This window comes from Onthophagus taurus, chromosome 7 (genome assembly GCF_036711975.1).
Source record: "Onthophagus taurus isolate NC chromosome 7, IU_Otau_3.0, whole genome shotgun sequence".
In the NCBI taxonomy this organism is placed as follows: domain Eukaryota; kingdom Metazoa; phylum Arthropoda; class Insecta; order Coleoptera; family Scarabaeidae; genus Onthophagus; species Onthophagus taurus.
The window spans coordinates 19,004,409-19,031,899 of NC_091972.1; the positions used below are offsets into that span (position 1 = coordinate 19,004,409).

Here is a 27,491-nt window from a genome sequence, read left to right on the forward strand (position 1 = left end):
ATAATGGAAAAGGTTACTGGGTAACGTAGATTAAATTCAACGATTAATTTCTAAAGAAAAATGTTGTTTGTTAGAAAATGTTTTTGTTTAGTGGAAATAAAAGTAATTAATTCAATTATATTTTCCACTACTTTATTTGATTATAAATTCGAACATTATTTTTAAAAGGAAAATGAAGTAAGTAACACATAGTTGAATTAAATTAATTAAAGTTGTTTGATATAGTTGGATTGGATGCAAAATAAACCTAGTTTTTTATTAGACAGGCGCCGTTACGAATCGGTTAAGTTTCAGGAGTTGTAGTAGGACGAGTGAAGCGCTGAAGTGTTAGATTTTCAGTGGAAGTGAACGTGAGCGCATCGATACTCTTAGTTTAAGCAATTTAATGTAGTATAACATCGAAAAATGGGGATTAATTTTTTTTAATTAAATTTCATTAAACTTTAAGGTAAGAATTATATTTTATAAATTAATAATAACAATAATTTAGTTGTAAATACTTGAAATTGCTGTAATGTTTTGAATTGTGATGAATAAAATGCGAAAATAAATAATCATCCAAGGAATAACATCAAACGCACGATAACAAAAATAAATTATATTAGAATAACGTTATTTATAACATAAGGTTGTTTTTGTTTGAAGAATTAAAAAACAAAATCAAACAAAAGCAACACTGCAGTTTTATGAAATTAATTTATTTCATTTAATGTTTACCTTGAAACATTTTAAATAAATTTTTTAATTTTTTCCGAACTCCTTTTAACCAGCTGATATTTCGTTAATTTCGGTCAATTGAAACTAAATTGAACAGATTGTCGTTAGATCATAGTTTATTTCCAAAAATAACCAATTAAACAAATAGTTTTTATTAAAACTTTTTTCTAAAACTACCAACTAATTTACTTAATATGGGCAAAAAAATTTATCAAAATATATAGATAAATTTGTAATTAACAGATATCAGTGGTGTGAGACTTGGATTAAATTTTGTTAGGTTTGGATTTGAATTTTGAAAATATTAAGTTTATGAGAAGATATTTAGCCGATATTTAAATCCAAATGTTTCTGGATCTAGGTCTAGTGTTAATTTTACGTTTTGTTCAATAAAAATATACAATAATCTGGCTTAATACAGCAGTATATTTAAATATAAATGTTTGGACTCATAGATAGAATCCAAGTCGGGTTATTCTCTAAGCTGCTCTATTCCATGTTCATAAATAAACTCGGGGTATTCCCCGAGTTGTCTATATCAACGGTATGCAACCTCCTGCCCACTTTCAGTTCTTAAGAAATAAATTTTTGAAATGATCGATAATTTTTCGAAATTTTCAATTTTCGCCGATTAAATTCGTATAAAATCCAGTTCTTGGAATGTGAGTATGAAAATTTCCCAAAGTGTTAATAAAAGAGTCTTCTCTCCAATGAACCAATCCGTTTTGAAAAATAATTTTCAATTTTTGAGAAAACAATATTTGAAGTTTTGATCAAATTTTCGATGTTGTAATTTTCATCGATAACTTGCAACATTTGCTATAAAATTAATTTCTTGAAGGATCCTTGTGGAAATATCACCAATTATGAATTAAAGTATGCTCTTTTTAATTTAACAAGGCGTTTTGAAAAATCACTTTTAGTTCTTGAGAAATAAATTTTTGAAATAATCGACAATTTTTTCGAATGTTTCAATTTTCGCCGATTAAGTTTTAAAAATTCATATAAAATCCAGTTCTTGGAATATGAGTATGAAAAGTTCCCAAAGTGTTAATAAAAGTGTCCTCTTTCCAATGAACAAACCTGTTTTGAAAAATAACTTTTAGTTTTTGAGAAAACAATATTTGAAGTTTTGATAAAATTTTCGATGTTGCAATTTTCACCGATAACTTGCAAAATTCGCTATAAAATTAACTTCTTGAAGCATCCTTGTGGAAATATTACCAATTATTAATTATAGTATCCTCTTTTTAATGCAAAAAGGCGTTTTGAAAAATCACTTTTAGTTCTTGAGAAATAAATTTTTGAAATAATCGACAATTTTTTCGAATTTTTCAATTTTCACCGATTATGTTTTAAAAATTCGTATAAAATCTATTTCTTGGAATATGAGTATGAAACTTTTCCAAACTGTTAACAAAAGTGTCTTCTTTCCAATGAACCAACCTGTTTTGAAAAATAACTTTTAGTTTTTGAGAAAACAATATTTGAAGTTTTGATAAAATTTTCGATGTTACAATGTTCATCGATAACTTGAAAATTCACTATAAAATTAATTTCTTGAAGGATCCTTGTGGAAATATCACCAATTATTAATTATGGTATCATCTTTTTAATGCAAAAATCGCTTTTAGTTCTTGAGAAATAAATTTTTGAAATAATCGACAAGAAGAAGAAAACAATATAAATTTGATATTTATTTGGTTATTTCTTTCCATCTCAATTTTAATATAATTGAAATAAAACTATGTGTATTTATAGATGGATAGTTTTTTTAATTTTCAGCTCTACCGGTTTCGATCGTTACATTCAATCATCTTCAGGAGCCACGTCATTAAACATATTTTTAAAAAACATATCTTGTTTCTTATTTAAGGTGTTATCGTCTTGATCTTGATTACTTACTTCTTTTCTTTGTTGTCTTGTTATTTACTCACATTTAGTCACATGGCGTATAGTGGTGCAAGGAAAGCTAAATAACAAGATAACAAAGAAAAGAAGAAGTAAGTAATCAAGATCACGAAGATAACAGCTTAAATAAGAAACAAGATATGTTTTTTAAAAATATGTTTAATGACGTGGCTGCTGAAGATGATTGAATGTAACGATCGAAACCGGTAGAGTTGAAAATTAGAAAAACCATCCATCTATAAATACACATAGTTGTATTTCAATTATATTAATATTTATTTGGACTTATATGATAAATAACTATAACAAATAGGAGAAAAAAATACATATATAAAACAAATATAAAAAAGAGTCCAAAAGGGCTATAGACCTGAGTCTTCCTGCCCATGACTTTGACTTCAGTTTGGATGTAGGTCTTCTCAGTTGGGCCTTATTTTTTTAAGCAATGTGAGCCGTGTTATGGGACAGTGGGTAAGGGAGAGGGGAGTGATGATGAAATTTTTTAGGGCGTTTTTGGGGAAGTTCATAATTGCTTTACGGGATAAGAATTGTAGACGGGAGTTTATAAGAGGAATCTTTGTAAGCTCGTATAGGAGTTCGTTGGAAGGGTTGAAAAGTGCGTTGTGAGGGTGTCTAATGCGAGTGATAATTCTCAGGGCTGCCTCTCTGCTACTTCCAGATGGTACTGTGATCCTCTCGGCGCTTCAGTCATGATTAATGAGGCAAATTGAAATGTATATGTGAGTAGCGCATTTGGTGGATATTCCTCGGCCTCTATATGAGAGTGAGCGGAAGTGTTTGGAGCGGTTTTTGACTTTCATTTTTACTTTGATGGCGTGGAAAGAGAATTTAAGGGTTCTATCCAAGGTAATGCCGAGGTAGTTGCAAGTTGGTGCAGCTGTGATAGGAGAAGATTGAATCATTATTGTGGGAGGAGCAACGCGAATAGGCAGGAAAGGGATGAAGAATTGTGTTTTGGAAGGATTTATTAGGATACGCCATTTTCGGTACCATTCCTCTATGTTTTGGATAAGTGTCAGCAGTATTTTGGATAAATAGGGCGTAAGATCAAAGACGTCTGGGTTGTTGTTGTAGATTTCATGGCAGTAGACGTTGTACAGTGTTAGCGAGATGAGAGAGCCTTGAGGGAGACCTTGTTGAGCGGTGAAACTGGAAGAGTAGTAGTTTTTCACTTTAACCAATGAGGAGCGGTTTGAAAGAATTTTTTTTAGCAGGTTAAGGAGATAAGATGGGATTTACAACATAGCTAGCTTGTACAGTAGACCTCTGTGCCATACGGAGTCGAATGCCTTCCAAACATCCAGGAAGACTGCGGCGGATTGTTGTTTTTGGTAACGTGCGACTTGGAAGTTTGAGACAGGCACTGCCAAGGGATGAGATGTAGATCTACCTTGTTGGAATCCAAATTGGTATGACAGAATCCTCCTTGCAACAACATCGAGCAGCTTGTTCTTCAAGTGTACCTCGAAATGCTTCCCCATTACGGGTAGCAATGAGATAGGACGGTATTTCGCAGGGTCGGATAGAGAAGTATCTTTCTTGGGGATGCATATGATAATAGAGGTCTTCCAATCTTGTGGGAAATGCTGGGTGGTAAGGTAATAGTTGTTTTTCTTATGTAGGCGTGGATATCAAGATCCAGCTTCCTTAAGATTTCCCTTGAGATGTTGTCATATCCAGGGGCTGTGTTGGTTCCTCTGTTAAGTAGTGTGAAGTATTCTTTTTCCTGCATGAGAGCATCTTGAGGCGTTTCGAACGAATTGAGAAAGGCGTGTTGGTACCAATTGTCTACTGTGTTTTTGTTGTGAGGGCAGAACAGGGCCTCATTGCTGAAGGAAAACACCCTCTTAAGGTATTCAGCGTGGATTTTTACGATTTTTTCCGGGCTAGAGTGTGAGCAGCCATCCGTAGGGTCAGTAAGCTCCTGGGTTTCTGGCGACTTTTGGTACTTCGAAAGTTTGCGGACTTTTTCGCTTCTGAATTGCTGCACTAGCTTTTGGATATTTTTATTAAGCTCGTTGAACATTCTTTTCAGAGCAGGCTCCTCATAGGATCTAAAATCGCGGTAGAGTCGTCTCTTTTCCTTAATCAAACGGAGAATAAATGGTGGCAGAGGAAAATCGTAATGTTTCTTGATGTTGGAAGGGCTCTCTTCATCCACCAAATTAAGCAAGCGTTTATTAAAGGTTGCGATAGACTCGGGTGTAATAACAGGGTTAGATCTCACCTATTCCTTTATTCCTGCGTTCACTCTTTCCATATTACAAAGTTTATAGTTGTTGATCGGAGTAGGAGCTACTTTAGGTATTCGAGTAGTTGTATTAATGCAGATCACAAGACCCAGATGGTCAGAGCACAGATCAGGAATGACATTAACAGACGTGATGAGCGGTCTTATGTTGTTTGTGCAGAAGATTAAATTAGGCTTGGAGTTGGGATTATTTGCCATGACAAACGTCGGAGGTGTTGCGATGCGCACAAAATTTGACATAGTCACAAATTGCTTGTGAAAATATCACCAATTATGAATTAAAGTATTAGGAATTAAAGATTTCATCAAGTTTGATGTGTATAATGCATACAAAATAGGCGAAATAGTCGATCCCTGCGGTACCACCGATCTTATTTCCAGAAAATCAGAGCAATCAACCCCACCGATACTGTCTGTTCTCTACCTGTTAGAAAATCATTTAATAACTTTTTTGCATTATATTCAAAACCAATATAACCTAGTATTGCTGTGAGTGTTTCATGATCAACTGTGTCAAATGCCTTGGAATAATCCAACCCTATCATTCTCCCGCAGGATATCATCGATAATGTGAATTAGTGCTGTAGTCATGTAGTGCAACTAAATTCACGTCTAAAACCGGACTGGTTTACGGGTAGAATATTATTATCTTCCACCTAACTATTTATTTGTTCAAATAAAATTCGTTCCATAACCTTCGACAACATCGGCAGCACATTTATTGGCCCCAGATCACTTAAAGGAGTTGGTGCGTTCGATTTGGGCAAGGGCTTTATCAAAGCTTTTTCCAAATAGTAGGGAATACACCACTAAGAATACAAGTATTAATGAGATAACAAAGGTAAGGCGTAATATGTGGACAACACAAATCAATACATTTAATATTGAGATAGTTATATCCGGAAGTTTTGCTTTTGATAGTGCTGATAGCTTTTTCAATTTCGAACTCATCAACAGTGTGAAAACCGAAGGTTAAATCATTTAGGAGTAGTTTATTGCTGTTATAAAAGTTTAGTAAATCGAGATCAGGACTATGACTTCTGGGTATTGCATTGACAAAAAAGTTGTTAATGGCGTTTGAAAAACCAAATTACGCAATGACTTGTAATAATCCCATTTAGCAGATATTTTATTTGACTGATAATTTATAAAGGCTTTATCTCTTAAGCTTTCCATCAATTTTATATTCTGTGTTATCCAAGGTGACGGAGGACCAGTATATGTACTTACTTACGGGTGCGTGAAGATTTAAGATATTAGTTAAGTTTCCGAATGACCTGGCTATATTTTGAAAGCTTGATTTCATATTTGTTGCACCCTTAAGGTTACAATAAATTATACTGTGGTCTACACTGAGTCACCAGACTGGTCCAGACTGTGGCCACACTGGTCTCTACTGAGATACCATGGTGGTCTACACACCACTTGCGTTGAGCATATGGGGTTTCGAAATGTAAAATGTCAATTAATGTAGAAGTCTGTCCCGTCACCCTTTTTTTTTAGACATTTCAGAATATCCAAAGGTACGTCTTGGTATGTCTTACATGAACAGCAATTGTATGAAAATGTTTAAAAATGTCTTAACTTTTATGGCCTATATCTTAGCCATTTATGGGTTTAGTCTAAAAATTTTTATACGAATCGTCATAATTTTGACTCTAGTATTTAAGTTATGCCACGACTTGCAGAAACAACCTGTATAGTTGAGATAAGTTCAGATTTTGGGCATTAATAAGTTCTGAGTGTTTCGGTTGATTTTCGCTAAATTTGTGTTGGGATGATTTGGGTTGAGATTTTGAACATTATTGATTGATGTGAGTTGAGTTATGGTTATGTTAGATTATGTCTTGGTTTGTGTTAGGTTCGGTAACAACTCGTTTGATAAGTCTAAGTGCCACAACAATTATCATTTTAAAGATAAGCTTTTTGTATTTTTTTTTGCATTGGGATGAAGTTAGATTTGGTTTTGCCAATATTGGTACTGAGGGTGGAATTGATATGGATAGGAAAGGATTAAATTACTTTCGAGTTTCAGAAATTATTAAATAAGTTTAGAACTCGAGTTCTTCAAACAAATTAAGTGCACAGAGTTAGATTAAAGAATGATTACAAATTAACCTTATGCAAAAATTAAAATTAAATGAACTTTTAAAAATCATTACTCATTACCCATTTTTCAAAGAATTTTTAGTAACGTCAAACACGATAATATGTAAATATTTAAATACATGAAAGTGTGATTAAACTGTGATATTTTTTAACTAACAAGACTATCCTTTTAAAGTTGCGTTTACAATCTCCCTATTGCTGATTAGTTTTTGCTGTTTACTCTCTAAATCGACAAAAATCTTAAGTAACGTGAAAAACAAGGTGAATTATTTGATGTTGCATTTTATTGAGTGCACATCATCATCTTTTTACCATACACAATTAAACAACCTACTATAAATGACTTCAACAATACAAGTATTACAAGGCTAATTTATTGCTTTCTTAATGGATTGGTTAAAATCAATGGATAAATAGGCTAAGTAATAAAGACATGTTTTTTTGTGGTCGAAACAAGAAAATTTATGGGGAAAAAGAAACGGTGCTAAATTACAGTCGACAAATAGAAGGGATATTCTCATAAATAACCCCTATAACCCTTTTATTTACCGAGAGCATTCGCATTCTAGTACATAATAAACGCGCTTCATGTTCTCTCGGGTTTAAAAAAGTGGGTCAAAAGAAAACTTCTTTTTAATTTGATTTGATTATTTAAGTTTCTAATCACAAAAATTACATAAAGGAAAAAAGAGCTTTAGTAATTTCAGAAATGACAACGGAAAAAATATTAGATGACAAAAAATGCAAATCATTTCATTTATGTTTATATTAATAGTTTGCAATATATTACGAAGTATAACTAATAAAAAACGACGACCTTGATCGACTTTTGCAAAGAATTCAGTCAAGTTTAACGAACGCGTTTCAAATTCTTCTTCACGAGAATAGTTTCGCCGTGAATGCGATTAGTACGCACGAAAGAAGACATAACACTATAAATACCTATTTTTAGATTATTGATTATGTCATAATTCATCCAACCATCTCAAACACATATATCAACAAAACGATTTTTATTTGTAAAGGAAAAAAGAAAGGCCGATTTTTTGGCGAATGTTGTTCTTCAAATCAAACGGCTTGGAAAAATGTTTTTGGAAAAAAACTATCAAACACTCGCGTGCTGTGTGGGCTTTGGCATCAATTTGCTGGAACCCCAAATCTAAACCCAACACAAATTCTTTCCAACCTCATCTAGGGATTAAGAAGTCATTGGTTAACATGGACTAGTACCGTTCGCCAGTGATGGTTACCGCGTCTCCATTGTGGTATTCAAAAAAGTATGGCCTAATCACATGTTCTGAGTAAACAATATGCCATACTTCACTTTTTGTGGATAGAGTGGTATCACATGGAGAAAATGAGGATTGTTTGTTTATATGTGCAAGCAAATAACTCCATACCGATACAAATTGGATAATATACAGGCTGGTTTATTTAACTTGAGTTCTTTAACATAAAAACTATCCAAATAAGACCTTATTGACCTGATTTTGAAAGTAATATGAAGGTCACGACCAATTCTTAAATGGCACCCTATTTTTTTTATTGCACAATCTGAATTTATGGGCAAAAGCAATTGTTGGGAGACTAAACAAAATTCTTGGAAGACTATTTAAGAACGCTCAATAAAAAAACATCCAGAAAAGGTATATCGGGTGACCTGGGTCGACGAAAAAGGAAAGAGGTTTGGAAAGAAGTCTAAAAGGTTCTAACATTTCTCTATTTTATAAGTCATAATAGAAGAATAAAGCATAAAAAACAAGTGTTTGGGAAACTGCTTATGTCGGCATTTCCAGAATATCGTTTACAAGATTCATTCCTCCATTTCAATGGTTGAATTGTTTTAAAATGTAGCAGGTAAAACTAAATTAGCATAAAAGCAGCTTGGTAATACACATTCTAAATCCATTTTATCGTTTTACATCAAGGCAAAGTGTTTAAACTAAGTCATTAAATCATGGATACTCTAAGGGCCGGTTTATCAATATCTAGTTAAGACTATTTATCTGTCAATTAAAATTGTAGCTGATAGATAACGTTGACGAATCGTTTATCCACCCGTAGTTTAGGGTAATCTTATATATAAATATGACATTTGGATACCCACCAGATTGAAGTACTGGTTAAGGGTTCACCTATTAGATATTGTCAAAAACATGTGAGCATAAGTTTGGTTGCTTGGTGAAAGGAAATGACAATGAAATTAGAATATAACGTCAAAAATAAATATAATTGTATTGATGGATAAGCAAGAAAAAGAAAAGATCATCAAATTTTAGTACAGCAGAAAATAACTTGCTGATGGATTTGGCAAACGAATATAAAAATGTTATAGAAAATAAATAATAATCTAGTAATTAAAAAAAAAAAATAATATAATCTATAATCTAATATAGTATAATCGCGTCTTAATTTTAACCAAGATTGACAAAACTGTGTCCTTTTTTAACCGAAATCCAACAAAAAAACGTGTTCGTCCAACTCCTGAAAATGGTTTTGACTTTTGTCTTTCTTTTATAATATATGGTCGTCGTTTATAATTTAAGAGTTAGACAATATCCTCATCTTTATCGCTGTCTAATAAATATTCGTGTAGGAATTCCATTATAAAAGAGGTTTTCGAAAACAAAGCACAATACCGAAAGCACACGGGAATGATAACCTCCAAACACGATCAGCTGTTTATAGCTTTGTTCGTTGGGACTGCACTACTCTGCACGACATGGCACTCGTATGACGTCATAGTGCAATGAAGTGTAAGTCAGTGCGAGTCAGTGCAATGTCATGTCAACTTAGTGCAGGTCAGAAAAGTGTATAATATTTGAAATGGACGAACAGGAGATTGTCAGCGAAATACTCGTGGAAAATGAAATTATTGCAGAATGTTTTTTTAGTAGCGATTCATCAATTATTATAATATTATTATTATTAAAAAACACAATTAATATTTTTAAATGTACTATAAGTGTATTTAATGAAGCCAAAATCGACAGGGTAGTTTTTAAATTATTCCAAAAAAGTAGGGGTAGTTTTCTACTACCTCTACTGGGATTGAATATACTGTGTTCTCTAATACAACAAATATTAATTATTATAAGGTTTTATTTCTTTATATTTAATATTAATATTAATTATTACAAAACATGCTTTCAAATATTCCGCCATTTTAGTTACACTGCATTAAACTGCACTTATTGAACTTAATCGAAAGCAGGTGCACCAAAATCTGCACTAACTTGCACCGGCTGCACTAAATTGCACTGCACATGGCCCAACGAACAGTGTCTCTACGAACAGTCTGAGTATTTCGCTGACAATCTCCTGTTCGTCCATTTCAAATATTATATACTTTTTTTATAAAAATCTGTTCGTTGCGACCACGGTTTATACACTTTTCTGACCTGCACTAACAATAAGTTAACATGACATTGCACTGACTTACACTTCATTGCACTATGACGTCATACGAGTGCCATGTCGTGCAGAGTAGTGCAGTCCCAACGAACAAAGCTTATGAGTGCAACTGCACTAAACTGCACTATCCCCAACGAACACACAACATCTGCACTAAACTGCTTAGTGCAAGTGAGTGCAAGTAGTGCAGTCCCAACGAACAAAGCTTATATCAACTTCACAAACTAAAGTCAATTATTCAAATTTCACCAATTACGTTTCATTTCCGTTTCTAATGTTAACACTCAGGGGTACCATCTATGTTCTATCTTGTAGGTTGCTGCCTGTCGGGTAGAAAGTTGCTGGATAAACGCTTCACTGGGGTTATCTGTTAGGCAAGTTTATCCATGAGTTATGTATCTAACAGATTTAACGTGACATTGATAAACCGGTCCTAAGTGTGGTAGAAAAAGTCAAAATGATTTTTATTTGCGCAGAAAGTGGCAGAAAAGTTCATAGCTTTGTACCGAGAGTATTTTCCTGATCGAAATACGCTTTCGAGAAGTGCCTTTTACAGAGTTGTGAATGATTTCACTAACACTGGATATATCGAAGCAAGAAAAAGAACTCTGAACAAGTATTCGGGTGATACTCCGTAATACCACATGTTATTGCATCAACAGCTTCATGGAGATGATTTTGAAAATTGATTCATATTTTGTCAATGGGCACAAGAACGAATACGATTGGACATCAATTTCTTTGCTAATGTGCTATTCTCGGATGAGTCTACTTTTACAAACCACGGACTAGTCAATAGACATAACATGCACTATTAGAGGGTTGAAAATCCGAGATAGTTACGTGAAGTAGACCATCAACGCCCTTGATCGGTTACTGTTTAGTTTAGCATAATGATGATAAATTGATAGGTCCATACTTTATTGATGATGTATTGAGATGACGCTTTACCAACGGTACTAGGATTTCAGTTTGGAACAAATCAGAGTTGAGCTACTTGCAGTAAAAATGTACTACAAGTAAAGTATTCAGTACTTTTTTACTTTAAGTAGTACTTTCAAATTGTGGGTACTTAATACTTATACTTTCAGTATTTAGCTTAAAATATACTGGATACTTGTTACTTGTTTGACATAAGAAGTACTTGAACAACTATTTGTTTACTCCAAGTAGTTTATCTACTTCCAATAATAAGTAAAATAACAATTTTTTAAAGTTTTCTTATACCTAACATTTATCATCATACGTATATTAGTTATACAGGTGTCTAACGTAACTGGTTCGTTAGAACATTTTCAGGTTCCACTATTCGTAGAGATTTGAAACATTGGTAGCATGGGTTGTTCATTCGGAACTTTCGATCTAAAATATCTTCAAGATGGCCGCCACTTATAAAAGTGATACACTGATAAAAGTTATTGGTAGCTAGCGTTTTTCGTTTTCGAGTTATTTTGGTTTTAAGTCTTTTTTGGTAAATTTCAACATGCTCTTTAAAACCCCATATCTCAGCCAACGTTCATTCAAAAAACATCTACATTGGCACGATTACTCTTCAAATGCTGTCAAATAGATTGTCATTTGTTGTATCGGAGTATCTTATACAGGCTGGCCAAGAGTTGTATTACTGTTTCTCCATGTTCAATGGCGGAAAGTCGAAACTTTTAAACGGAACGCCTCATATTTTTTTAGTCTACCCGAAAGGAAATTTAATTCTCTACAAATTAACTATAAACATTCCTATACCTATTTATTGTAGTTTGCCTCATATTGGGAAATTTGTGAAAACTGTATGGATTGTTTATTGAGAAGAGTGAAGTATGAGGAAGATGATCCTGGAAGAGTGCTGGAGGGAAATTAAGGAGAGGAGGCTGATTTATGGGCAAAGAGACAGGGAAGAATATTATAGAAGAGTGGGATACTCACTAACTGGGATCAAAAACAGAAGTTAGCTGTTTCCTGGATCTGTTAGCTGGAGGCTGATCTATGGGTAAAGAGACAGGGAAGAATATTATAGAAGAGTCGGATACTCACTAACTGGGATCAAAAACAGAAGTAATCTGTTAGCTGGATTCCAACTCGGGTTATTCCCCAAGTTACTCTATTCCATGTTCATAGATAAACTCGGGGCATTACTTCATCCAATGTCCGCTTAGGCCTTCCTCTTTTTTTGTTCTTCCCATTTCTTGCTTCCCATATCTGTCTGGTTTGCCTTCCCATTGCCATTCGTTGTAAATTTCCCCACCACCCAAGTTGCCTTTCTTCTATTATATCGCAATATTGATGTAACTTCTAAGTCCCTTCTTATTTCCGTGACACCTCTGATACTTCTCAGGAATTTCATTTCTGCTGCTTGTATATTGCTTGTTTTGGTTAGTACCTACGTTTCGCAGCCGTACGTTAATATCCATCTACAGTGTGTCCCCGGATTGTGTCCCCGTAAGGTATAATTTACGATAAATTTTTGAATTCAAATTCCATCTTTTGCAATTAATGTCTGGATGTCATAAAACGAAATATAAGCAAGTTTTACGTCAATTGTCCTCAAAGTACCAAAGTTAACGCAAGAAGTTTGTTAACCGTTACAGGTAAGGTGGTTTTTCTGAGCAATGTACAACAAAAGTTGATTAAGATAAAATGTTTGCTATGTTAAATTATAGCGATATACCGAATTTTATTAATTTAGGATATAAAAGCAAAATGTGCAGATTTTTAAATCATAAGATTAACAAAACATTTTCGATCTAATCTAAATTAACATAAAAGCTTATTCAATGATATCACCACCAACACTAACACATAATTCAGCCCTTTATTACTTATACCGACTTGAACTGCCCTTTGAACATGATGCCGACCCCGCATCATGTTCATCTAAAAGTTTTTTTTCCTTCCTTTTTCTTCCACATTGCCCGTTTCCGAAAACAAATCTCTTAATTGTTTTTTTATCTACTAAAATTCCAAATTTTTCCTTAAATTGCCTTAAAACTGCATTGTAACTAATGTTCCACAATCCATACTACTGCACTATAAATATTTTATGTTGTAATGTAAACATGATCAATTAATATTTGACAATAGGCTAAAGCTAAGCTATCAAATGATAATTGTTAGTTCACTCAGATCATTTGCTTTTATTGTAAAACGGAATATTAGAAAAAAATTTTCAAGAAAAAACTTATTTTTTCTTTATATGCTAAATTAATAAAATTCGGCATATCGCTATAATTTAACATAACAAACATTTTATCTTAATCAACTTTTGTTGTACATTGCTCAGAAAGACCACTTTACCTGCAATGGTTAACAAACTTCTTGCGTTAACTTTGGTACTTTGAGGATATTTGCCGTAAAACTTGGTTATATTTCGTTTTATGACATCCAGACTTTAATTGCAAAAGATGGAATTTCAATTCAAAAATTTATCGTCAATTATACCTTATGGAGACAAAATCCGGGGACACACTGTATATATGGTCTTGTATACCTTAAGTTTTATTTTCCGTGATACCTCTTCTTTACTAATATGCAACCAGTATCACAATATCCGTATTACAATACGCTAATCGCGTTATTGGTTGCATACTTGTAATGATGACGTCGGGTACTATAATTAATTAACACACTGTATTTTAATGTTCTTCTGTACCTGTTGTTCACTTATTACCATGACTTTTGTTTTGTTCTTGTTCATAGTCATGCCATAATCGTTCAGTCCCATGGTACTTTGTTCCATGTATCCAGATTCCTTCTAAGATCTTCCTATCTTTGTGCCATTAGTACCACGTCGTCGGCGCAAGCTCTCTCGGATACTTCTATTCTTCGTAACTTCACGTGTCCTACATTAAATTTCTTGCTCATACACGTACATGTTTTAATTATGTCGTCCATATACAAAGAATATATATAGAATCCGAAGAACACTCAGGATCCACCAAAAAACAAAAATTTAAGACAAGTATGTAATAATGAGTTACCCTCTGTCTGTGTTATTGGTGATAACTATGTTTATATTACTTTCATATATTACTTTTGTTAGTCGGATTAGCATATTATCTACATTTCTATCCCTGAATATTATCCATAATTTCTCTCTAGACACCCTATTGAAAGCTTTCTCAAGATCTATAAATGCTAAAAATACTTTTCTCTTCTCTTTTGTCGTTTTTTGCACTATTTGTCTAATGGAAAATATATGATCCTATATATTTCTTCCATTTCTAAATTCTAATCTTTTTTTCTATGGTATGTTCTAAAATTTTTATTCCTGTACTGATTAACGTTATACTCCTATAATTTTATTGTTGAAGTCCCTTCTATTCCCTTTATTTTTGTATATTGATACAATTGGTGATTTCTTCCAGTCCTTTGGTAGTTGCTCCGTGTTCCATGGCGTTTTATAGATTTTTAGCATTACGTCTCTTCCTTTTTGTCCCATGTACTTGAGCATTTCTGTTGTTACCTTGTCCCAGCCTGAAGTTTTTGAATTCTCCAGAGTGTTTATTGCTTCCCCCAATTCATCAAGTTTTATCTCATCTCTTTCATGTTCATTTTTTTCTTCTTGTTGGATAATTTTTGCTATATTTATTCCTCTGCACAGAAGCTCTTGGGAGTATTCTCTCCACCTATCAATTATTTCTTTTTCGTCTATCAACATCTCTTCTTTTTTTGTACATTCTGTATGGTCTTATATCATTGGACTTTTCAGTTATTATTTGTTTTAATACCTTCAAGAATAATGAAGATTGATTGATTTTCCTTACTTTCGCCTTTCGTCCTATTGCCAAAAATTTCCCATTTCTTCCTTTTGGCTTTTATCGCCGTAATTCTTTCAATTTTATATGTTACGTATGCGTGTGCCATTTTTTCTGACAAATAGCATTTCCACACCGTGTCGTTTTCTTTATTTTGACACGTCTAATTTCATGTGTCGACAAATTATGTATACTTTTATTAAACTAAAACTAGAACTAACACTAGACCTAGAACTAGAACTAACACAAGACCTAAAACTAGAATCATTCGGGTTTAGTCGTTTTGAAAGACATGCGGCTAAATCCAAATGTTTCTAGTTCTCAGTCTAGCGTTAGCTCGAGTTTTGCACTATCACTAGAACTAACACAAGACCTAGAACTAGAATCATTCGGGTTTAGCCGTCTTGAGAGACGTGCGGCTGAATCGAATGTTTCTAGTTCTAGGTTTAGTGTTAGTTCTAGTGCTAGTCTTAGTTCTAGTTTTAGTCGTTATTCAGCGCTAGGTTGTTGAATATTCTTATTGAACTAAAAGCAGATCTAACACTACATCTAGAACTAGAAACTCTACTTTTGGTTATAACGGACACTACCTTCCCCATATTAATCCGTTATGTCGAGATTTTACTGTATAATTAAAATGATTAATAAAACAGGGTACAGATTTGGAATGATAAGAAACTGAATTTGAAGAAACGATTGTTGACCAATAAATTACTCCGAAAATAAAACCAACGAAATCAATTATTAGATGATTTTTCATTATAGGTTGGGATCAGAATGGAGATAATGAACAGATCCGCATGGGTATTTCAAGATAAATCGCTTTATCTTTTCTATTGAGCAACATTTTTTTTATTTTTTCCACGTAACACAACTCTGGAAGGATACAGATAAATTTGATAATACCACTTATCGATCAGGTCTTATCATTACTTCGAACACCGGTGCCATTTTGTCACAATTTATCATCAAAGCGTGTTCTATGAAGCTACCTACATACCTAATTTCATTTCTAATTCATAACATATAAAACATTTCTTAGCGATTCTTTAATATTTATGTTTTGATTTTAAAAAGTGATTGTCGATGTGAAACTAAAAAAAATTGTGTCAAAAACAATGTAAGTTTCTAATTAAAAACCGAAAAGCATATAGTTTGTAATAGTTTGCTTAAATAAACAAATTATTACAATCAATTTTTCAACAGAAAAAGATAATCTATTGCAAATACAACCTGATATCGTTTACTTTATTACGCGTCTTATCAAACATCAAATTTTACCAATAGCACGTTACAACACAAATATTTAATGTTATTATTATGAATTAAAAAATTAAATAAATTGATTTAGCTTGTTTTGAATGTTTGTTTCAGCATGAATGGAATTAAAAAGGACGACTCTTTTAACGTAAAATACACCGGAAAGACTTACGACATTCAAGATTTTTTAAAAAATCATCCTGGTGGTTCGAATTATGTGGACGCGTTCAGAGATAAAGATGTCACCCAAAAAATGTTAGATAATCATCATTCGAAAGCCGCATTTTATTTACTTCGGGAGTACAAATTGGGGGGAAGAGATGAAATCAAAAACGAACACACCGAAGATTTAGAGGTAAGTTTGTTTTAAATTAATCTTAATTTGTACTGAAAATATTCTCATTTGTTTTGAATATCTTTAATTATAATCTGAATTGATTTATTTAAAGAAAAGTAACTGGAACAAAAATTGATTACTTATTATTCTTGGGAGTGTTTTAGTAAAATATTGATACATTTTCGAAAATCTCATAATTTGTATCAAGAATATAAAGTTAATTATTAGAATAAATAATTAATACATAATCTAATCTTTTAACATAAATATAAATTTTCATACTACATGACTCATTATGATAATTAATTACTTCGATGGGTAAATTAATAAATTCCAAAAATCCATTTTATTTTTATTTTTGGTGCTATAATAATTATAATATTCAATGAATCATCAATAATTAATTTGAGATGATAATCTTGTTGTTTATTGGCACTGTTTTTGATAACATTCCACGTAATATAAAAAATGTGTCATTGTTTTATCTTTTTTTTTTATTTTCAAGCGCATACGAAGCATGTAAAGTATTGTAATCGGATTGAAACCATTTCGACCATTTTTGGCATTATGTTAGACACCTTGTATCCCAAACCATTCACATAAATATATACAGAAACTTTTTCTACAATTTTCACCCATAATATTTTCAACTAACATTTTTAGTTTTTGAGTTTTAATAAAACTTTGTCCAAAAAAGTAAATTTCACGATTTTGATACTTTATGGCTCTCAACAAAAAATATTATACAATTGGAATGAAATCGTTTATGGATTATGTTTTAGTAATTAATTATAAACAATTTTTATTAATACTATTTTCACCCATAGCTTTTAATTATTGTGTTAACAATTATTTTGTTATTAAATATGTCAAATTATAAATCTATGGGATTTTAAGTCCGCTAGGTTGGTAATAAACGTAGTTGGATTACAATCACTTGCACATAACGTTTTGTTGGTTCATTACAAATAATTCTCATCAACAATACTTTCTCCTAATATTTTTAGTTTTCGAGTTTTAATAAAAATTAGTCCAAAAAAGGAAATTTCAAGATGCTGACATTTTATGGCTTTTAACAAAAAATAAGAAATAATTGGAATGAAATCGTTTATGAATTATGTTTCAGTGATATATTATAAACAATTTTTATTAATACCATTTTCACCCATAGTTTTTAATTTTTGTGTTAAAAATTATTTTGTTATTATATGCGTCAAATTGAAATGTTTACGATTTTAAGTCTGCTAGGTTGGTAACAAGCATAGTTGGGTTATGATCACTAAGGAATAACGTTTTGCTGGTTCATTACAAACAATTCTCATTCACAATATTTTCTCCTAGCATTTTTTGTTTACCAGTTTTAATGAAACTTTGTCCAAAAAAGTAAATTTCAAAATTTTGATATTTAATGGCTTTTAACAAAAAATATGAAATAATTGGAATGAAATCGTTTATGGATTATGTATTGATAATAAGCATAGTTGGGTTACAATAACTTGCATACCACGTTTGGCTGGTTCATTACAAACAATTCTTATCAACAATACTTTCTCCTAATATTTTTAGTTTTAAAGTTTTCATAAAAGTTTGTCCATAAAAGTAAATTTCAAGATTTCGACATTTTATGGCTATTAACAAAAAATGTGAAATAATTGAAATGAAATCGTTTATGGATTATGTTTTAGTGATTTATTATAAACATTTTTTATTAATATCATTTTCACCCATACTTTTTAAATGTTGTATTAAAAGATGTTTTGTTACAAAATACGTCAAATTTGAAATGTTTAGGGTTTTAAGTCCGTTAAGTTGGTAATAAGCACAGCTGGGATAATCACTTGCATATAACGCCTTTTTGGTTCATAACAAACAATTCTTATCAACAATAATTTCTCCTAATGTTTTTAATTTTAAAGTTTTTATAAAAATTTGTCCGAAAAAGTAAATTTCAAAATGTTGATATTTTATGGCTTTTAACAAAAAATATTAAACAATTGGAATGAAATCGTTTATGGATTATGTTTTAGTGATTTATTATAAACAATTTTTATTAATATCATTTTCACCTATACTTTTTAAATTTTGTATTAAAAGTTATTTTGTTACAAACTACGTCAAATTTGAAATGTTTAGGGTTTTAAGTCCGTTAAGTTGGTAATAAGCATAGCTGGGATAATCACTTGCATATAACGCTCTTTTGGTTTATAACAAACAATTCTCATCAACAATAGTTTCTCCTAATATATTTAGTTGTCAAGTTTTAATAAAAATTTGTCCAAAAAAGTAAGTTTCAAGATATTGATATTTTATGGCTTTTAACAAAAAATATTAATGAATTGGAATGATATCGTTTATGGATTATGTTTTAGAGATTTATCATAAACAATTTTTATTAATACCATTTTCACCCATAGCTTTTAATTTTATGTGTTAAAAATGATTTTGTTATTAAATACGTCAAATTGAAATGTTTACGATTTTAAGTCCGCTAAGTTGGTAATAAGCATAGTTGAGTTACAATAACTTGCATACAACGTTTGGCTGGTTCATTACAAATAATTCTTATCAACAATACTTTCTCCTAACATTTTTAGTTTTAAAGTTTTAATAAAAATTTGTCCGAAAAAGTAAATTTCAAAATTTTGATATTTTATGGCTTTTAACAAAAAATGTGAAATAATTGAAATGAAATCGTTTATGGATTATGTTTTAGTGATTTATTATAAACAATTTTTATTAATACCATTTTCACCCATACTTTTTAAATTTTGTGTTAAAAGTTATTTTGTTACAAAATACGTCAAATTTGAAACGTTTAGGATTTTTAGTCAGTTAAGTTGGTAATAAGCATAGCTGGGATAATCACTTGCATATAACGCTGTTTTGGTTTATAACAAACAATTCTCATCAACAATAGTTTCTCCTAATATATTTAGTTTTCAAGTTTTAATAAAAATTTGTCCAAAAAAGTAAGTTTCAAGATATTGATATTTTATGGCTTTTAACAAAAAATATTAAACAATTGGAATAATATCGTTTATGGATTACGATTTAGTGATTTATCATAAACAATTTTTATTAATACCATTTTCACCCATAGCTTTTAATTTTATGTGTTAAAAATGATTTTGTTATTAAATACGTCAAATTGAAATGTTTACGATTTTAAGTCCGCTAAGTTGGTAATAAGCATAGTTGTGTTACAATAACTTGCATACAACGTTTGGCTGGTTCATTACAAACAATTCTCATCAACAATACTTTCTCCTAATATTTTTAGTTTTCGACTTTTAATCACAATTACTCCAAAAAAGGAAATTTCAAGATGTTGACATTTTATGGCTTTTAACAAAAAATAAGAAATAATTGGAATGAAATCGTTTATGGATTATGTTTTAGTGATTTATTATAAACAACTTTCATTAATATCATTTTCACCCATACTTTTTAAATTTTGTGTTAAAAGTTAATTAGTTACAAAATACGTCAAATTTGAAATGTTTGGGATTTTAAATCTGCTTGGTTGGTAATAAGCATAGCTGGGATAATCACTTGAATATAACACTTTTTTGATTCATAACAAACAATTCTCATCAACAATAGTTTCTCCTAATATATTTAGTTTTCAAGTTTTAATAAAAATTTGCCCAAAAAAGTAAGTTACAAGATATTGATGTTTTATGGCTTTTAACAAAAAATATTAATGAATTGGAATGATATCGTTTATTGATTATATTTTAGTGATTTATCATAAACAATTTTTATTAATACCATTTTCACCCATAGCTTTTAATTTTATGTGTTAAAAATGATTTTGTCATTAAATACGTCAAATTGAAATGTTTACGATTTTAAGTCCGCTAAGTTGGTAATAAGCATAGTTGGGTTACAATAAGTTGCATACAATGTTTGACTGGTTCATTACAAACAATTGTCATCCAAAATATTTTCTTCTAACATATTTAGTTTATGAGTTCTAATAAAAATAAAAATATAATGATACAGGGTGGAACAAAAGTATGGAGTATAGCTAGTAAATACGTGCATATTCTAGCTATATTTGTTTTTTTGTATTGTTCTTAGTTTCGTTGCTATGGTATCTACCATTGTTATTATTGAAACCTTCATATATGACTAGAAACCTGTTTATAATACAATTACATATATCCCTAAATACACCCCATAATATAAATACGGCCTTATAAATCAGCAATCAATGTGTAAATTGCTTGCCTTTTATACTTTCTTTTTGCCATAAAAACAACGACAATATATTTTATATCGACAAGGACAAATACGCAAAATGTTTAGAAGAAGTAAAAACTGCAAAGAACGTTGAAAGGAAGGAAGTCGTTCATTATAGGCGATTAAAACGTTATGATAATTTGGCTATAGGCGGCGATGAAAAACTAATTACGCCGATGAAGGAAGAGAATGAAGAAATCAAGTATCGAAGTATCTCGAAGAATCGCATGTTGCTGTTAGACATGGTGGAAAGACAAGGATGCTTAAGGAATGCAACCGCAAGTATAAAAATGTAACAGTTGTGGCTATTATGACATATTTGAAGTTATGCCAACCTTGAGAGTTACAAAAAGGGCATTGTCATTAAGCCTATACTTCATAGTGAAATGAACTCACGTTGTTAAATAGATCTAATAGATCTACAACCTAACCCTTATGAAAATTATAAATTCATTTTAGTTTACGAAGACTATCTCACTAAATTTGTGGTTCTTCGTCTAACTACCTACTATCTTTTGATTATTTTCACCACTTTTGGACCTCCGAACATCCTTCATTCCGATAATGGACGAGAATTTTGTAACCAACTTATTGAAAGTTTATGCTCTATGTGGTCGAACGTTAAAATTAGTACATGGGAAGCTAACACACAGTCAGAGTCAAGGATCAGTAAAGCGTGCCAATCAAGATATCGAAAATATTTTCAGCACGTGGATGGAAACAAACCAGTTAAAAAAGTGGTAAGAGGGTTTGAAATACATCCAAGCAATGAAAAATAGAGCATATCACAAGGGAATAAAATGTTCCCCCTACGAAGCAATGTTTGGTAGTCCCATCAAAATGGGCATTACTACATCAGCAATACCTACTATCCGTGCAAAAAGGCAAGGCCCCTCACTTTAGAGATCGATATCTTCGTAACGACTCGATGGCAAAAATTAAACGGTAAAGTTTATTGTAATCAGTGAACATTTCTGCGTATCACATGTTGATTTGGAAATTTTTCTTTTAATCGCGCCTTTATCTTACCTACATAAAGAAATAAAGCGCGACGTCCTGTCTGGGACGCACCATCTGTTCCGATTGGACGGAACTTTCGTCACCCCGCAGAGCTTATTTCTGTTTCTCTTTAATTTGTAATTCCATTAAATCGCTCTTAAAAAATTAGGCAGCTCTAATTTTCAAAAACTGATGACGGAATCCGACAACCGACATTATTGTCAAATCCGCGAGGAAATCCACCCTATATGTCGTTTTCGACATAACGGCGTCTTACTAAACCGCGATTTTGGGCGAAATTGTATGGAATACCGAAAAAATAAAAAATGTTACTCATTAAGAACACATCAGGCTACCACCTGTTCAAAATTCAAATTTTTTCGTACGATAGTTTTCGAGAAAAAAAATCGTAAAGTTGACAAAGTTGCTGGCAACGTAAAAAATCGGGTACTTTTTTCATTTAACTCGCAATAACAAGAAAACCGTGGATCCGAAAATTTTCAAATTAACATATGTTACGTAGAAATGTTCAGAGATTACAATAAACTTTGTCGCAATTTTATTGACCGAGCGGTTGCGAAGATGCCTTGACTTTCTGCACGGATAGTAGGGACAAGCTTGAACTAGTAAGATCTGAAGAAGATTTAGAAAATGTATTGCATTCACAAAAAATACGGAACAAAATATTAACGTCGAAACTGCCGTTGAACAGAATAAGAAAACACTGAAAAGGACATAAACAAAAACACTGTGAAGAGTAAAACACACCAAGACGAAATGATTATTAATGAAAAGACGAATGAGAAAGAAATAACCGATGATTCTAATTAGTGATGGAATGGATAGTGATTTTGCGAAAAGCCTGATTATTCGGCATATCTATCCGGCCATTATGGTTATAACTTCTGGTGCATTTCTGAAGTGATACCCTACATTACCACATTATTGCAATATTTGAATAAAAATGAAATTAATAAGAAAGCTGATAAGATATGTCAACTTATTTGGATCCAAGATACAAAATGAACTTTTTTGATGCTGATTTAACTGACGAAGCAACTCTAAAAGGAGGATACTTTAATTAATAATTGGCGATATTTCCACAAGGATCCTTCAAGAAATGAATTTTATAACGAATTTTGAATGTTATCGATGAAAATTCCAACACAGGAAATTTTATAAAAACTTCAAATATTATTTTCTCAAAAACTAAAATTTATTTTTCAAAACGTGTTAGTTCATTGGAAAGAGGACACTCTTATTAACACTTTGGGAAATTTTCATACTCATATTCCAAGGAATGGATTTTATACGAATTTTTAAAACTTAATCGGCGAAAATTGCAAAATTCGAAAAAATTGTCGATCATTTCAAAAATTTATTTCTCAAAAACTAAAAGCGATTTTTCAAAACGGCTTGTTTCATTAAAAAGATGATACTTTAATTAGTAATTGATGATATTTCCAAAAGGATCGTTCAAAAAATGAATTTTATAGAGAATTTTGAAAGTTTTCGATGAAAATTGCAACATCGAAAATTTAATCAAAACTTTAAATATTGTTTTCTCAAAAACTAATTGTTATTTTTCAAAACGTGTTGGTTCATTGGAAAGAGGACACTCTTATTAACACTTTGGGAAATTTTCATACTCATATTCCAAGAAATGGATTTTATACGAGTTTTTAAAACTTAATCGGCGAAAATTACAAAATTCGAAAAAATTGTCGATCATTTCAAAAATTTATTTCTCAAAAACTAAAAGAGATTTTTCAAAACGGCTTGTTTTTTTAAAAAGAGGACACTTTAATTAATAATTGGTGATATTTCCACAAGGATCCTTCAAGAAATGAATTTTATAGGGAATTTTGAAAGTTATCGATGAAAATTGCAACATCGAAAATTTTATCAAATCTTCAAATATTATTTTCTCAAAAACTGAAAATTATTTTTCAAAACGTGTTGGTTCATTGGAAACAGTACACTCTTATTAACACTTTGGGAAATTTTCATACTCATATTCCAAGAAATGGATTTTATACGAGTTTTTAAACTTAATCGGCGAAAATTGCAAAATTCGAAAAAATTGTCGATCATTTCAAAAACTTATTTCTCAAAAACTAAGTTATTTTTCAAATCGTGTTGGTTCATTGGAAAGAGGACACTCTTATTAACACTTTGGGAAGTTTTCAAACTCACATTCCAAGAAAAGAATTTTATACGAATTTTTAAAACTTAATCGGCGAAAATTGCAAAATTCGAAAAAATTGTCGATCATTTCAAAAATTTATTTCTCAAGAACTAAAAGTGATTTTTCAAAACTGCTTTTTGCAATAAAAAGAGGATACTTTAATTAATAATTGGTGATATTTCTACAAGAATCCTTCAAGAAATTAATTTTATAGCGAATTTGAAAATTATCGATGAAAATTGCAACATCGAAAATTTTATCAAAACTTCAAATATTGTTTTTTCAAAAACTAAAAGCTATTTTTCAAAACTGGTTGGTTCATTGGAAAGAAGACACTTTTATTAACACTTTGGGAGATTTTCATACTCATATTCCAAGAACTGGATTTTACACGAATTTTTAAAATTTAATCGGCGAAAATTGCAAAATTCGAAAAAATTGTCGATCATTTCAAAAATTTATTTCTCAAAAACTAAAAGAGATTTTTCAAAACGGCTTGTTTTTAAAAAAGAGGATACTTTAATTAATAATTGGTGATATTTCATTTCAAAAATATATTTACTAATTTCTATACTAATTCCTGTAAATGGTGGAGTACTAAGTAATAGGTTTTCAATATCCGAATATTTGGTAACTATCCGGTATCCGGCCGGTTTTAGAAAATGTCCGGATAGGCACGGATATCCGTTCCACCACTAATTCTAATGTAGCGATTCAGGGACAGAAAATACAACTCAATCACAAGAGGTTTTTATAACTGAAGAACCAATATCGAAACAGAAAGTGTCTATCCTGACAATAAGAAAAAATGCAATGTTTAAAAAAAATACCAAATGATACATAATAATTTAAGCAATGTAAAGATTTTTGATAGATGAGTAATTTCATTACCTTATTTATATTGAAATAAATTGTTAAAATAAATAATTAAGAAATATATTTATTGTTTTATTCTCAAAGTCAACATTTACGAACTGTTATTAAACTCTATTTGTAAAAGCCAGAAAATTTATCTCTTGTTTAAAAAAATCTTTACATTTACCAACTCATGTTGGGAAATCTTAAGATTTACTAGTTTAACCTAAGATTTACCGTAGTTCGGGGTTTTACAGTAACATATCCATCGAATAGAATGAAATATGATCCATCAAAATATACAAGAAAACCTATGTAACAATATTAGTTGCCATAGCAACGAAATTAAGAACAATACGAACAAACAAATATAGCCATAATTAACCAGGAAACTTTTATTTGAAACATTTTTCATTTAAATCACAAAAGGCGTATTTACATTTGTCATTATTGCATGACAAAATTTTGGTATTTTTCCGTTTAACTTTATTAAGTTGGCAAACAAGATTTGACTTATATTAGTCTCCCAGTGTCACATAAAAATCCTAGATACTTGAATGTAGACCACTCCAATTAATTACTTCCACAGCGACTATTTTTTGAGTCATGTTTATTTGTTCTATATACATATAAAAATCGATTTTTCACTTAGGTTTTGTGTTCATAAACAATAAAATAATGAACCGTAACCAAAACATATATGCCCTATATAACTATTGATTACAAGAAAAAATAAAAATATAAAATTTAAAATTTTTAAATTAAATGAAATCAATTTAATATTAGATTTGTCTGTAGAATTGTCGTACATGTGGCACGAAAACGAAGCAACTTGTTTGCGAACTTGAATTATACATTGGTTATATTGATTATCTACGAAGTCTTTTGCAATTACCTACTCGATTGCATTTCGTGGTAAACTCGTAGAAATTTTATGACTTACCTCAACCCAGCTCTACTAATAAAAGTGGTTTTTGTCTACATCAAAAAGGGGTATTAATCACATCAAAATCTATAATAAGAATTTCTAGTAACTCTTGAACATAATACCGCGGATTGTCAATCAGGTTTATTTGCGTCTGCATTTGCTGCGAACTCTCAAAATATCGATTTGGCTTCGTCGAGTATTCTCTCTTTAAAATTGAACCTCTAGAAAGCTATTAGATTTTTTTTTGCTTTTAAAAGCTCGAGTCTACTTTCAACGACTCCACCTTGATCCTCAAAATGAATATAACTTGACCGAAATAGAATCACTTCCGAAGGCCGTCCGATCATAAGTTTACAAATACCGCTTCTTCGGTTAAAATTGATCATAAAACTTGTTAGTTTTCAAAGAAACAAAATTTTTTCTAATAAATTTTCACACATTATTAACAATCTAGAATTATTATCTACAGATAATTTTTTTGGGTAAATATTTATTTTTTCGTTGAAACATTTTTGGTTCAAGTAATTTTCTTTTGTAATGAAAATCAATGTTAATTCATAAACCTTTTGTAAAGTTTAATGCCAAGAAAAAGAAAAGCGTAATTTTAGAATAGTATTTGAGAAGTTTATAGAAGGAAAATTGGGTCAAGCTAAAATGCGGAAATAGGATCGCCTGACCTTCAAATATCTACTAAAAGAATGTTTGGTTAATATTTAATTTATTTTCCGTTTAAAAGATTTATTAAATAATAATTTTCTAAGAAGTTAAGTTTGTATTATAAATTCCGATCATCGATTTATTGGAATTAATTAATTGCATAATAAATAATCAAAAGACGATTATATTTATGATGATTATATCGCACCTGATGTTGAGAGATGCTGTAGATAATAAGGCAAGAGACAATTTGGGAAATTTTCATACCCATATTCCAAGAAATGGATTTTATACGAATTTTTAAAATTTAATCGGCGAAAATTGCAAAATTCGAAAAAATTGTCGATTATTTCAAAAATTTTTTTCTCAAGAACTGAAAGTGATTTTCAAAACGGCTTTTTGCATTAAAAAGAGGAAATTTTAATTCATAATTGGTGATATTTCCACAAGAATCCTTCAAGAAATTAATTTTATAGCGAACTTTGCAAGTTATCGATGAAAATTACATCGAAAATTTTATCAACACTACAAATATTGTTTTCTCAAAAACTAAAAGTTATTTTTCAAAACGGGTTGGTTCATTGGAAAGAGGACACTTTTATTAACACTTTGGAAAATTTTCATACTCATATTCCAAGAACTAGATTTTATACGAATTTTTAAAACTTCATCGGCGAAAATGGGAAAATTCGAAAAAATGGTCGATCATTTCAAAAATTTATTTCTCAAGAACTGAAAGTGACTTTTCAAAACGGCTTTTTGCATTAAAAAGAGGATACTTTAATTCATAATTGGTAATATTTCCACAAGGATCCCTCAAGAAATTAATTTTATAGCGAATTTTGCAA

General features: G+C 30.9%; 1 protein-coding gene across 2 annotated transcripts in view; it reads left to right on the top strand.

Annotated features, from left to right (window-relative positions):
- Window positions 1-326: 326 nt before the first annotated feature.
- The window catches only part of LOC111417680 (Fatty acid 2-hydroxylase), a 34,071-nt gene continuing 6,906 nt past the window's right edge, over window positions 327-27,491 (top strand). Inside the window, exons 1-2 of one of the 2 annotated variants that reach the window (XM_023050031.2) lie at window positions 327-448; window positions 16,549-16,789. In XM_023050031.2, coding sequence (XP_022905799.1) covers window positions 16,550-16,789 — 240 coding nt within the window. In that variant the 5' untranslated portion in view covers window positions 327-448; window position 16,549. Of the gene's footprint in view, window positions 449-16,213; window positions 16,295-16,548; window positions 16,790-27,491 lie in introns of those variants that run through there. The other variant, XM_023050032.2, reaches the window with a different exon arrangement.